General features: G+C 35.4%; 1 protein-coding gene across 4 annotated transcripts in view; it reads right to left on the bottom strand.

Annotated features, from left to right (window-relative positions):
* The window catches only part of TWF1 (twinfilin actin binding protein 1), a 37501-nt gene extending 24651 nt beyond the window's left edge, over positions 1–12850 (bottom strand). The window contains exons 1-10 of one of the 4 annotated variants that reach the window (XM_058743066.1): positions 12708–12849; positions 11011–11088; positions 9229–9407; positions 8165–8260; positions 6959–7063; positions 6088–6108; positions 4939–5064; positions 4348–4498; positions 4073–4194; positions 223–2368 (exon numbers count right to left, since the gene is read on the bottom strand). In XM_058743066.1, the coding sequence (XP_058599049.1) occupies positions 2198–2368; positions 4073–4194; positions 4348–4498; positions 4939–5064; positions 6088–6108; positions 6959–7063; positions 8165–8260; positions 9229–9407; positions 11011–11088; positions 12708–12732 (1074 nt within the window). In that variant the 5' untranslated portion in view covers positions 12733–12849 and the 3' untranslated portion in view covers positions 223–2197. Of the gene's footprint in view, positions 1–222; positions 2369–4072; positions 4195–4347; positions 4499–4938; positions 5065–6087; positions 6109–6958; positions 7064–8164; positions 8261–9228; positions 9408–11010; positions 11089–12707 lie in introns of those variants that run through there. The other 3 variants (XM_058743065.1, XM_058743064.1, XM_058743068.1) reach the window with 3 other exon arrangements.
* Positions 12851–13104: the final 254 nt, after the last annotated feature.

Raw genomic sequence — 13104 nt, 5'->3', positions numbered from 1 at the left:
TGGCATTTTCATTACTGCTGTAGCAGTGAGAAAGTTCTAATCTAAATTAAGCACTCTATTGACACAACTTGCCTAGGTTGCAAGATGTTTAAAACCCTCCATTTAGATAGGTGAATTAACAAATGAATACATGGGTTGAATTTTCTAACTTGTTACTAGATATAGCATTATGCAGAATTGTCCAAACATTAAAGAAAAAAAGTTACAGAAAACAACTTAGTATACAATGTAAAGAGAAAAAAATTTTATTGCAATATAAAATGCACTTATAAAATGTCCACAGAAGGCATGTAATTCTTTACTGCTATATAAATTTACTGGGAATATTTTATTCACCTTTGATTGTTATGATGTCACCAAAACATATTGTAAACACTGAGTTATACTCTATAACAAATGCATCACTGATTTTCAGCAATCTTGGTTTAATAATAATTAAAGACTATATAATCACATCTATATTCTGGAATGTCCATTTACTTTCATGTAGTGTAAAATTTAGACTATAATTGCACATGAATGGTACAAAAAAACATTCACTACCAAATTATTTTATACCTTCATTACAGGCTTAATGTTCTTTCTGATTGAAAATACAGCTTCAGCTATGGCCTGCAACACAACTCTAGGATTCTCAACGCAGTAATTTGTGTATATGTGTGTCTACGTGGGCACCCATGAAACAACTAAAGTGTATCTTTAGAAAACAAGTGCAACATTACTGCCAATTATTTTGCATGTTTAAATATTATAGTCTGATTAACTGTAAACAAACAAAACCCCACACAAATACTCTTAACTCTAGAAAAAAATCCTGTCAACCCATAATTATTCTAATATGCTTTACTTGAACACACATGGAATTTTTGAAAGGTGCATATAGTACCTTAGATAATAAGGTATAAAAATGTGTTTCATATTTTATACTATGAAATGTGCATTTCTAATATGTTTTATGCAGCATAAAGTTTAGATCAAGAAATTCGAAATCCTGGATCCCCATCGTTCATTTAGAAAACTCCTCCCAGTTATGGCTCTTGCAGCAGGTTTATCAGATTTAACATGACGAAGTGTTCTATCTAACTCCTTCCTTATTTCAAGTATCAAAAAAAAAAAGGCTCAAAATTTCTAAATTTCTGTAGGTTGTAGTTGAAATGCAAAGCTTTAAAAACAGTTAAATGTGTTTTGAAATAAGATATAAATTGAAACCAGATTCTTAAGTGTTTAATTTGTGTTAGGCTGTTAAGTACTAGGACTTTCCAACAATTTTATTAAATCTGAGTATGCTTAAAAGTAATAAAGAACACAATTTGCCTATAAATATGTGGTTCTGGAGAAAAATCAGTCTTGATATTTAAAACTCTTTCAACATTGTTGACTTTTGTTTTTTTAAGGATATTAATATTCAATCTAAACATAAATGTTTGGCCTCACACTATATAAGGAAATGACTTTTGAAAAGGTAATTTTGTAAAGCATTAGAGAGAGAATTTACTAAAGCTGTTCAAATAGGTCTTCCAACGTCATCAGAAATCCTGCAGTATAGAAAATATCTGGTACCCTTAAGGTTTCAGAGTGAACTGATCTTCTGAAACTTTAATGCCATTTAAAAACAAAAAAGTCAAATAGAAAAGACTGCTGCCATGAAACAGTGTTTCTACAAGTTGCAGACGTGACCCCACAGGCTGAGTTAAGCGTTGCTTCTCAGAGTCAGCAACTTTCCACCTTTACCCAGGCACACTAAATTCTCAGTTTAGAAAATAACTAACCTGGTCCTTAACATATTCATAAGTAGTATGAATATTTTAAGGTCTTTCTTCCTTACAGAAAAAATTTGATGTCTCACTAAAGAGTAGTAAGGAGTGTATCTTACTTTGAGACATTAGACTTTCTGGAGTTGGCCCAAGTGTATAAAATTTTAAGAATTATGTGAAAGCATGGAATCGTTATTACTCTGTGAAAACAGTGTGACCAAATTAAACATCACTATGACAAACCCTCTACTACCTTTAACTCAAAAATAGAAATCATGAGTCTTCTATAACCTTAATTTTAAAAACACACAGAAGTGAAAAGTGCTATTTTTCAAAAAGTACATTTTTTCCCTACTATGTGTCAACGTGGAATGATTTCAGTTCTCCTGTACTAAAAGCTGGACTTTAAAAAAACTAGTATTCTAATGTTTAATATAGTGATTTTAATCAGCAGTGGCTTCACTTTCAGCTGGACCCCTAATAAGTCTTCGAATTCCTCTTTTTCCTGCAGGACCTTTGGGTTTTGCAAAACTTTGCTTATGTGCATGCTGCTTTGGGTGTACTTCTTCATAAAGGAAGTCTGCTGTCAACTCATCCCCATTGTCTATCTCGATCTGTAAGAGATGGAATCAATAAAGTGTGATATGATATGAAGACAACATTCAAAACCTAATACAAGCAAGGAGCCAGTTTTCAGGTGTGAATGCTCACAAATATGTAACACCCATTCCAGCAGTATCAAGAACCATATGTAATAGTTTCACTGTTGCTTTTTTTGGGGGGGAGGGGATTTGTGAGTTGCCTGAATACATAATCAGCTATAATCATTTTCTGTTTGCTTCCCTCTTTCTTCTCCTGCTTATGTTTATTTATTTATTTAAGTTTATTTATTTATTTTGAGAGAGACAGTGACAGAGTGAGCAAGGGAGGGACAGAGAGAAGAAGGAGGAGAGAGAGAATCCCAAGCTGTCTCCACACCATCAGTGCAGAGCCTGATGCAGGGCTCAAACTCACGAAATTGTGAGATCATGACCTGAGCTGAAACTGAGAGTTGGATGCTTAACTGAGCCACCCAGGTGCCCCTTAACTAACATTTAAAAGTAGAAGCCAGGGGCGCTTGGGTGGCTCAGTCGGTTAAGCGTCTGACTTCAGCTCAGGTCATGATCTCACGGTTTGTGAGTTCAAGCCCCGTGTTGGGCTCTGTGCTGACAGCTCAGAGTCTGGAGCCTGTTTCAGATTCTGTGTCTCCCTCTCTCTCTCTGACCCTCCCCCATTCATGCCCTGTCTCTCTCTGTCTCAAAAATAAATGAACGTTAAAAAAAAAAATAAAAGTAGAAGCCACCACTGTACTCTCAAGTTGTTCTGCTTTGGTACACTATGCATATTCAGGAACATGACTCATCGGCCCCTTCATTCTTGGGTCACTTGAAATCACTCTAGAACAGGACCAAATTTAGCCCAAATTAAGAGTGTGTTTTACATTTTTAAACGGTTAGAAACACAAAATAATAAAACAAGTAAGAATATGTAACAAAGACCATTTCTGACCTGGTAAAGCCTAGAATATTTACTATGTGGTCTTCTTGTAGAAAACAGTGCGCCAGTCCCTGCTTTATCTTAGGAACTTAAAAACCTTAAAGGGTTCAGGACCTAATACACTGGTAGTTTATAAGAACTTGTGTTTTAAAGACTTCAAGGGCTCAAGAGTAAACCATCATCTTTCCCTAAGCCTCATCTACATTTAAGAAAATAAATTTAAGAAAACTGGTAGCTTAGCTCCCCGAATTCAAATATTTATGTCCGTTCCCTCCTTTGTCAACAATTGGAGTCTCAACCATCCCAACAGTCAGTTGTAACTAGAGACTATAGTTCTTTACTAATAGCAAGTCTTGAGACAATCACAAGTATGCGGCCCTAGCAGCACTGTCCAAAAGAACTTTCTGCAATATGGAAGATGTCCGCTCAATTGTGCGCTGTCCAGTACAGTACCCACCAGCCTCATGTAGCTAATGAACACTTGAAATGTGGCTAGTATGATGAAGGAACTGAATTTTACATTTTACTCCATTTTAACTTATACTTAAATTTAAATAGCCACATGTAGCTTATGGCTACATATGAGAGAGTACAGATCTAGAGACAGCCTGCAGTAATGCCAGATCATCCCCAAGCACTTGGAGAAGATCCTAAGGATTTATGAGGAGAACAAGAAAAAATACTTTCATTTATAAACCACCATACATCATGAACTACACAGAGAAGACAATAAAGATCTAATATAAACTGAAAATTTTAAAGAAAGAGGTAGGTAATTTTACCTTTCTAATGACATCCATTTGTAATTGTCTTTCTACAATTTCTAACAGAGGGCTCTTGCAGCTAGAATACAGCATCCGTTCTCTTATACTGCATGTGTATCCAGGCATTGAATAAATAAAAACTGTGAGTTAAAATAATAAATACAATTAGCAATATATCACTCAAAGCAAATATTAAACTATAACTAAGTCCTCTGGCCAAGAAATAAGAATACAGTGCTAAGCTGTCAATAAGCAAACTTAAAGTAATACGTTCAAAACAATGTATTATATACCTATGGACTCCAAATAGTCTCCTTCATGGGAATGTTTATACAGAAAGAAATGGTAACGTGCTGAATCCTTGGGAATCCTCTTTGGCAAATCTTTCAGTTCTGTATTTGTCGTACTGGCCAAAATTATAATTTCATTTTTTATGTCTATTTCCTGTCAATGAGAAATACATTCATTAAAACAGATACACAGAAAATTTAAAAGACAAGGGGAAATTTATACAGGCTTGACTTTTTCACAAGGAACATACATTGCCTTGTAATTTAAAAAAAAAAAAAATGAATAAAAAAAAAAATCAGGAAACACGCGGCACCTAGGTGGCTCGGTCATGAGCCGACTCCTGATTTCGGCTCAGGTCATGATCTCATGGTTAGGGAGTTGGAGCCCTGTGTCAGACTCTGCACTGACAGTGGGGAGCCTGATTGGGATCCTCACTCTCTACCCCACCCCCACTCATATTTTCTTTCTCTCTCTCTCTCAAAATAAAATAAACTTAAAACAAATTTTAAATCCACTAAAAACGAACCTATTTTATGAGCCAAGAGCCACCAGGAAGAGCAGCCATTTCATAATAACCATCATCTGTCTCTTACCAATTGCACATAGTTGAGCTGTCTGTTACTTAATTTTTCCAAAGCCTGGAAAGCTTCTCGAGAAATAGGAAATGCTACTCCTTGTAGTGTTTGATGCTTAGTGTCCACACCCACGTCTGTTTGTACCTAAGTATGATAGATTTAATTTACTGATGAAGCTGTAGCATTTAGCAGTGTCATACAGCAAAGACAAGAAATCCAATCTCTACCAAGTGCCATTCCACCCTTGCCCATTTTAATGTAACTAAAATTAACCCTTAAAATACCATGAACTCAAAAAGCAAGTAATTTTTGGGGCGCCTGGGTGGCGCAGTCGGTTAAGCGTCCGACTTCAGCTCAGGTCACGATCTCGCGGTCTGTGAGTTCGAGCCCCGCGTCAGGCTCTGGGCTGATGGCTCAGAGCCTGAAGCCTGCTTCCGATTCTGTGTCTCCCTCTCTCTCTGCCCCTCCCCCATTCATGCTCTGTCTCTCTCTGTCTCAAAAATAAATAAACATTAAAAAAAAAAAAAATTAAAAAAAAAAAAAGCAAGTAATTTTTCACATTTGTTCATGTTCTGCTAGCACATGTCAACATGCAGAGTGTATGACATATCTTTATGAAATGCTGGGAGTGAACATTTGAGTGGGTATGCGCTGTTAGTGGGGCTTTGGCGGGGAGGTTGTTTATATGTTCGGTTTGGCACATTTGCAGAGAACTATATAAACTCTTTGAAGTGTCTTCAGATTATACTTTAATTACAAAACTTACTTGATAAAATTTATGAAAAGTGTGATATATATGCAATATGCGTAAAACTTTACTTTGTTCTAGAAGACATAAAATGCAACACAAACACCATGCACTGAATTGAAAGGAGTATGAACAGTATACAAAGACACAACACAGCTCAACAAATTATACTACTGCAGAAGTTCCAGACTTAGAGCTTTTCATTACTAAGAACAAATACTAGAAGAGTACTTCAAGAAAGCTTTTGATGCATGTTTCAGACTTTTACACATAAATGATAGCTAGTATAGGGTCTCATTTGCAGTGTTGCAACAGAAAAGTCAAATAGAAATTTTACTTTTAAAAAAAATGAATGGAGATTCTACAGCATAAATGATATTGGATAATGAAAACATCATAGAACATATGCAAATGCATACCCCAATACGATCCTCTGGGTTCTGATTGCAAGGAATAAAACAAACTATCAAACTTGTAAAAAAAAAAAATCACATAAGAATCTTTACTCAAATAATTTGAGTTAAAATAATATAAAGATAGATCCTTGCTATCAGGTTAATATTAAGTAATATTCAATCACTTTCCAGACAGATTTCTATTAGTCTGTTATTCGGACTAGTGAATAGTGGTTTCTGTTACTTGTTCTTTCCTATAAAATCCCAGTAGAAATATAGTAGTTACTCTAACTTGTAATTAGAATAGCTGCAGTGAACACATTAAAAATATGATAAACTATAATATGGATGAAGTTTATTGACTCTAATAGAACTGGGCTAAACAAGTACTCAAAAAACCATCTCCCATAAATACATAGGCACATGCCTATCCAAGTAGCACTCAGAATTTATAGAGCTTCTAGAAATAATAAATATCTTATAGCATTTATATTTTTTCCTCTTTAGTTACCATGATTCTCTGAAATAATGTAACTAAACAAACCTGCTTTGGGCAACCTCATTAAATATAATTCTTTGCACTAAATGGGTAATGTACATTTTTTCCATTTACTTAGTAATCAAAGTACAAGGTTACAAAAAGTTGTACTTCCAACAGGAACACTTACTAATCTGTCACATACATTACAAATATAGGTGAAAGCTACTTATGAAACTGGCACGAATTTTAGTATTTACTTTTAATTATTTTTTCCTGAAAACACATCGAGCACATAGTCTTATCTCTAAATTATACAGAATAAATGCAAGCTACCTTAATCTCTATTAATCTATTAATTAAAAATATTTTTTCAAACACTTAAAATCTTGCAATCGTTTCAAAAATGTAATTTACCTCATTAATTTTAATTTGTCGTAATTCTTCCTCAGCTGCAGTCAATGGGGCAGGAGATGACTGTGAAAGCAAGTATTTTTTATATCCATGTAATGATACATCTTCCTGTAAACAAAGAAATGGACCGTTACTAGCTATTCTCTAAAAGTAAAACCTCAGTGACATTACTTCAGGAAAAACAAAATTATTAACTTAATAGAAAATATTTTGATTGAAATGTAGTATCAAGAATTTTACTATTCGTTACAGGTTTCAAAAAATGGTGAAGGGAGTATTTACTCTTCATTTCCCGCAGTTTTATAATTACTAAATCTTTTGTAGGAGTGTGGTGGTGCTGCTGCCAGTCACATGATACACTTGGGTCATGTTTAAATCTACAGGACAATAATAAGTAAACTTCTGGGGAAGCCTGCCCCATAATTATTCAATAATCACCACAATTTCTGTATAATTATTCATAGAAAATGACCGTAGTTCTTATTTAAAAGAGTAAAATATTCCAAAGAGGTCTACCTTTCATCAATATTTTGCGACTTGGAAAACTGACAATAGAAAGAATTGAGAAACCAGGCCGCGGCACAATTAATGGTGAATAAGAAAAGTATTCCCACACAGTCTTGTGGTCTACCTACTAGATAATTTAACTGTTAAAAAATATTTGTTTTCTTAATTTGTGTGTATATGTATAAATATATGTATTTACCATATAAATTATATAAGAAAGTAAATTCTTAATCATAATTTAACTAGTTAAATGTATTAATCAACTATCCCAATTAATCATCAATCAATTGACCTGCCTCAATGTTCCTGGTTAACATAATATGCATAGTTACTGCTTCTACAATGTGGGTATAAATGTCCAAAATATCTAAAAATTACCATCTCTTTCAAGTAGTCTCTCATTTTTGTGAGCCTGTTTCCCTTATCATTAAAGTGAAAAGGGTGAACTAAATGAGGGGTTGAACTAGATGATCTCTAAGGCATATTGCAGTTTCTGAAGACTAGCAAAGGACATTTCAACATATTTTAGAGAGTAAATATGATGTTTTAGTTAACTTGCATATCGTATGAAATATAACAATATTTTCTCTTATTGTTACAGATTCATTAGTCTAATTTCATAACAATTACACATTACCTAGAAGTTCTTAAACTGGTTTAATTGCAACACGTGGAATCCACATAAAAGTTTAAGTTTTGTACCTTTACTGTTCCAAATACTTCATCTTTAATGTGGCCACCTCCAAACTCCTTTTTCAGAGTTGCTCTTGTTGCTGCATATAGCATTTTTTGACGAACCTAGTAAGTTGTGAAAGTTTACTCAGAAATGTACAGACGAAAACTATTCATTATAAAAGATAGCACTTTCTGAATGTATTAAAATCTTCAAGCACATTAGAAATAAACTATGATAAAGCTGAAGTCCATGGACTGTAACAGGCTTAAGTACAAATAGCCATCATGACAGTTCACCTATTAAGGTAGATTTCACTTTATGTCATATTTTTTAAAAATTGGGAAACTAAATTTTTAAAAATTAATCACTTTTCAAAGTGTACAATGAGATCAAGAATTAGAAAAAAAAAAACCTACTTAAAATACTACTTTGGAATATAAGGTAGAAAACATCGCTTGAAATGAAGTAACCTGGATACTGACATTTTACTCAAAGCAAATCTAGATCAGATATTACTGATTAAGTTCTTTAAGAATCAATGTTCATAGCACACCTGCAGCATATACCATTCTATGGGAAACACAAAGATGAAAACTACAATATATACCATATTATTAAAGACTCTAATAGCAACTACTAAAAACTACAAAAGGTAACTGCCAACTAACAGAGGTAGCTTCACAAAACTGCATGTCAAATCCAGGAGTCTGAATCAATCCGCTAACTTTCCTAAAAGAAATACTTGCGTGTATGCCTATCATTTAAATGGTAGCTATTAAAAATATTTAACATAATGTTCAATTAGGTTTCAGAATTATTTGAAGTATTACTCTCAGAGTATAGTCATTTACATATAATTGCCAAAGATTTTTAAATTTAAAATCAATAATACTGTTGATTTCAAGGGCAAGATTTCTGAATATAAGTACATTACTCCTGATTCTACATTACCAACAGTAGGATTTTCTTCATGATCACTCCCTTCTATCGGAAATAACTGTTGCTTCTTAACTTTCTCCTAGCCTAGGACTATTTCAGAAAAAAATTTTCTAGCATTTAATGTTAAACAAGTAACAAAAAAATTACTTACATGAGAATGATCTGGAGACCAAGCAATGAATATCCATTCATATCCCTGGGCATTCTGAGAATCTAACCTGAATAATATATAGCACGGTTGTTTGTCCTCCAATAGGGGTAAAACAAAGGTATCATAATCCTTATCCCAGGAATCTGAAGGCTGACTACATGAGCCAATCACAAGTTTCTCTATGAAGAACAATTTTTAAAAGACACATGAATGGTTTGAAATTCCAAATGGTAATGAAGAGACAATAAATAACATAGTCATCTCCTATTAATACTATTATTCACATCTCCACATAGAACAGCAGAAGCTGCAAATAGCATAAATGTTCATCAATAAGAGAACGATCATAGATGTGGCACAGTTATATAATGAATTCATATTTAAAAATAGTGAGTTCTCTACCAAGACAAATTACAAAAATGTTTACAGAAAAAAAGTTGCAGAATAAGATGTTAGTTTACATGAACTTAAAACTCAAAATAGCACTAGGAGTTATCTAGGGGGCTACATATAAAAAAAACACACTGCAGATATATAAAAACTCCTAATATGGTTGCCTCAGGAGAAGGAGGTCAGGAAGTGAAATTGTTTAAAGGGGATGCCCTAATAATCACAAAAATATTAAGTTAAAAAAAAAAAAGCTGAAGCAAATATGATAAAACGTTAGTACTTAGTAATTTAAGAGGAGATGGAAGTATTTGTTATATTATTTATTCTCTGTAATTCCCTTATTTAAAAAATTTTCTCAAAACAAAAATAACGATTTAAGAAATAGTGTCATTTTCCTTCCGTAGTGATGCTACACAAGTTTTTCCATTTTAGTCACTTAAATAGTTGGTTAGGAAATGATGGCATTTCAATATTTCTAAAATATGCTGCTTTACAGTATATGTTTATTACTATCAACTATGGTAATGTATATATATATATATATATATATATATATATATATACACACACACACATAAACACACACACACAGAAACAGTAACAACTGCATATTTTTCAAACTACTCTGGTATTTTTAACATATAAGTAGAAAATAAAAAGGAAATTAAATTTACTTCGAGTTTATAAAAGAGCCAGTTATTTTCCCAAAGCAAAATATTTCCAGGTATTCAAGAAATTTAGGTATTTAAGCAATTAGACCATTGGAATATTTTAACGTACTCATTTGCGATAATTGTCCAAATTCAAATATAGGGAAACTAAAAGATTCTCCCATCCACTCAATATCCCTAACAGAATTATTTTGAAACGATCAATTTGTAGTTTTTTACATTCTTAGAACTTTTCCCAAAAACAAAACAGGGAAATCCTTTCTCCAGCACAGATTGCAATCATGTGGAGAAACTGGGAATTTGAAGTCCTTTGTTTCTACTTCAAAACTAACTTTACTGAATAACAATTCTCAAGTAACTTCTCTTTGGGAGGGGGGGGGAGGTTGGAGATGATCACTTGTTTACTGATTTCCAATCCAGAGATGGAAGCACTCACATTAGAAACGGGTTGTGGTATAGAAACTGAGACGCAAAAGGTAAAAGCAGAGGAGGTCGCACCAAAAAAACACATCTTTCTGTTTCCCTGATAGTCAACTACAGAATTCAGAAGGTAAGCAGCAGCTAAAGGGACATGACCAAATATACAGGATCCAAGTTACCTAAAGGCAAGCTTTGAACTTTGTTCACAGTAATTAATAGTTCCAATCACTGAAATGACTTAGAAATTTAAAAATATAACAGTAATCCAAGGACAAACAATATTCAGAAATGTAAAACTAACCATTTTCAATAGATATTTTTAGAAGTCTGTATTTTCCATTTCTTGCTCTTGCAAAGATATCTTTAACATCTTCACTTGCTGTGTAAAAAGATAAAGAAAAGTAAACCTATTTTTTATACTTACATGTTAATATTTTCTAATGCTACTCAAGTGAGGAAAAAATAAATTATAATACAAAGAAAAAATCTTCAGGATGTAGTATCCCCTTATTGTCAGTAATTTAAATTATAAAACTTGAAGGTGTAAATAGCATAGTATACAGCTAAAAAATATACATATTAATATAGCTTAAAAGTATATGAATTCTACTATGTTTTAGCTAGAAAATTCCAAAGCAGAAATAACACTGGTAGTGAAAATATTAAAGTTACTCAAATCCAATAAGGAACAAATTACAATTTTAAAAAAAACCTTGATTGCTTGGTTGAAAATTGTTGAAAATCTTTCATTCTCTTCTAGTCCAATTTCAAGCTTATAAGAACAATTCGATTCATTTTTACATTTTCACATTAAAAGCAACAGTAAATATAAGATATCCTATCCCAATTAAACAAAAAGTCATTAAAGAGCATTCAAGCTTGTACTTCTGGTAATATTTTTCTAACTTGTATTTCTCAAAAAGCTAGAGTTAAGTTCACTAAACAAACATATTTAATAACTTAACGCTTGTGTTCCTATTAAAGCTTCGATTTCGTTCTGATTTCATTCTTGGGTTGTAAGAATGAACCATTACTTAAGTAGTGAATGCAGTAAGGCTCAAACATGAAAATGAGTAATTACAAATTTAAATGTCAAAACTAACTCTGACGAATAAAAACAGTGCTTTCAGGTTTGAGAGCATTTTGCTTGTGTTTGTGTGTGCAGGGAGAGGTGCAGGATGGTCAAAGACCCATAGGAACAAAACCACAATTAAATGTTCATCTGGGGGAAAGGTTCGTTGTCCTTTAACAGAAGAGCGTGGGTTTATATTAGCCCTCGTTAAGTAATCGCGAGTAACCCCGGGATATATTATTTCTGATGAGGCGAGCGTTTCCAGACTGCCCATTTTCAAACCAGGAAATAATGGAGGTCAGATATAATTGCGCACCGAACTGCCTTCACGGCATGATTAAATTCAGCCACACAGATCGGACTTTTCAGTTCCCTGGGGAGTACCTAAGAAAAAGATCAAAACACCCCACACTCAGGATTTCTCAGAACATAGTTCATGTTTCCATTTTGAAAGAAAATGCGGAAGAATTTGGGAAGCACCTTTACTGGAAATAAAAAAGATTCCAGTATCTTTCGTTTTATAATCAAACTCTTGTAACAATCTCCTTTGCACAGTGAAGCCCCAGTAACCTCCAGTGTTTCAGGTCTCCCGTACCTGATACAAAAGGGGGAAAGTTAGACTACAGTCAGAGCCAGAGGAAGGCATATCCCCTTCACTCAGGCCTCCTCGCAAACCAATTTCTTTCGCTTCTGCGAATTTCGGGTCCGTCTGTAACGTGGCGGCAGACGGACCCGCCTGGGAGGAACGCAGGCCGGGTGGCCCGGGACCAGAAAGCGCGGAGGGGCGAAGAGGCCCCGCCTGCGCGGCGAGACCGGCACCCGTTCCCTCTGGGCTCGACTCCAGCCCTCCTCGTCCCGCAGCCCGCCCGGCTCGCCCGGGGCCTCCCGGGAGCCCCTTTCCCGCGCGCCGCTCCGGGCGCCGTTACCTTGGATGCCGGTCTGATGGGACATGGCGGTGGCCGCGGGCTCCCGGCGCCGAATCTAAGTGCAGAGAGCGGCCCGGGCCGGCGCCTCCAGGAAGTGGCAACTCCTCCGCCGGCCGCCGCGCGTCATCGGCCCGCGACCCGCGGCCGCCCCGCCCCGCTAGGCCGACCGCGTCCTCGCGCGCCCCTGCCGTCCCCCCGCCCCCCTTCCCCGCGCGCTCTTCTGCCCGCCGGGCTGCGAGTCCGCTTCGCCCGGCGCTCGCCTCCAGCTCTCGGCTGGGGGTCTCTGCCCTGGCTCTTGCCGCCGGCTTCTCTGGCCCCGTCGCCGTGAAACATCAAAGAGCCAGCAGGATGACCTTGCCCTCTAATGTCTGCACTGCCGACACCACCATTGGCTGGT

Source organism: Neofelis nebulosa, chromosome 8, assembly GCF_028018385.1.
Source record: "Neofelis nebulosa isolate mNeoNeb1 chromosome 8, mNeoNeb1.pri, whole genome shotgun sequence".
NCBI lineage: Eukaryota > Metazoa > Chordata > Mammalia > Carnivora > Felidae > Neofelis > Neofelis nebulosa.
This window is presented reverse-complemented; position numbering and strand designations above follow the sequence as displayed.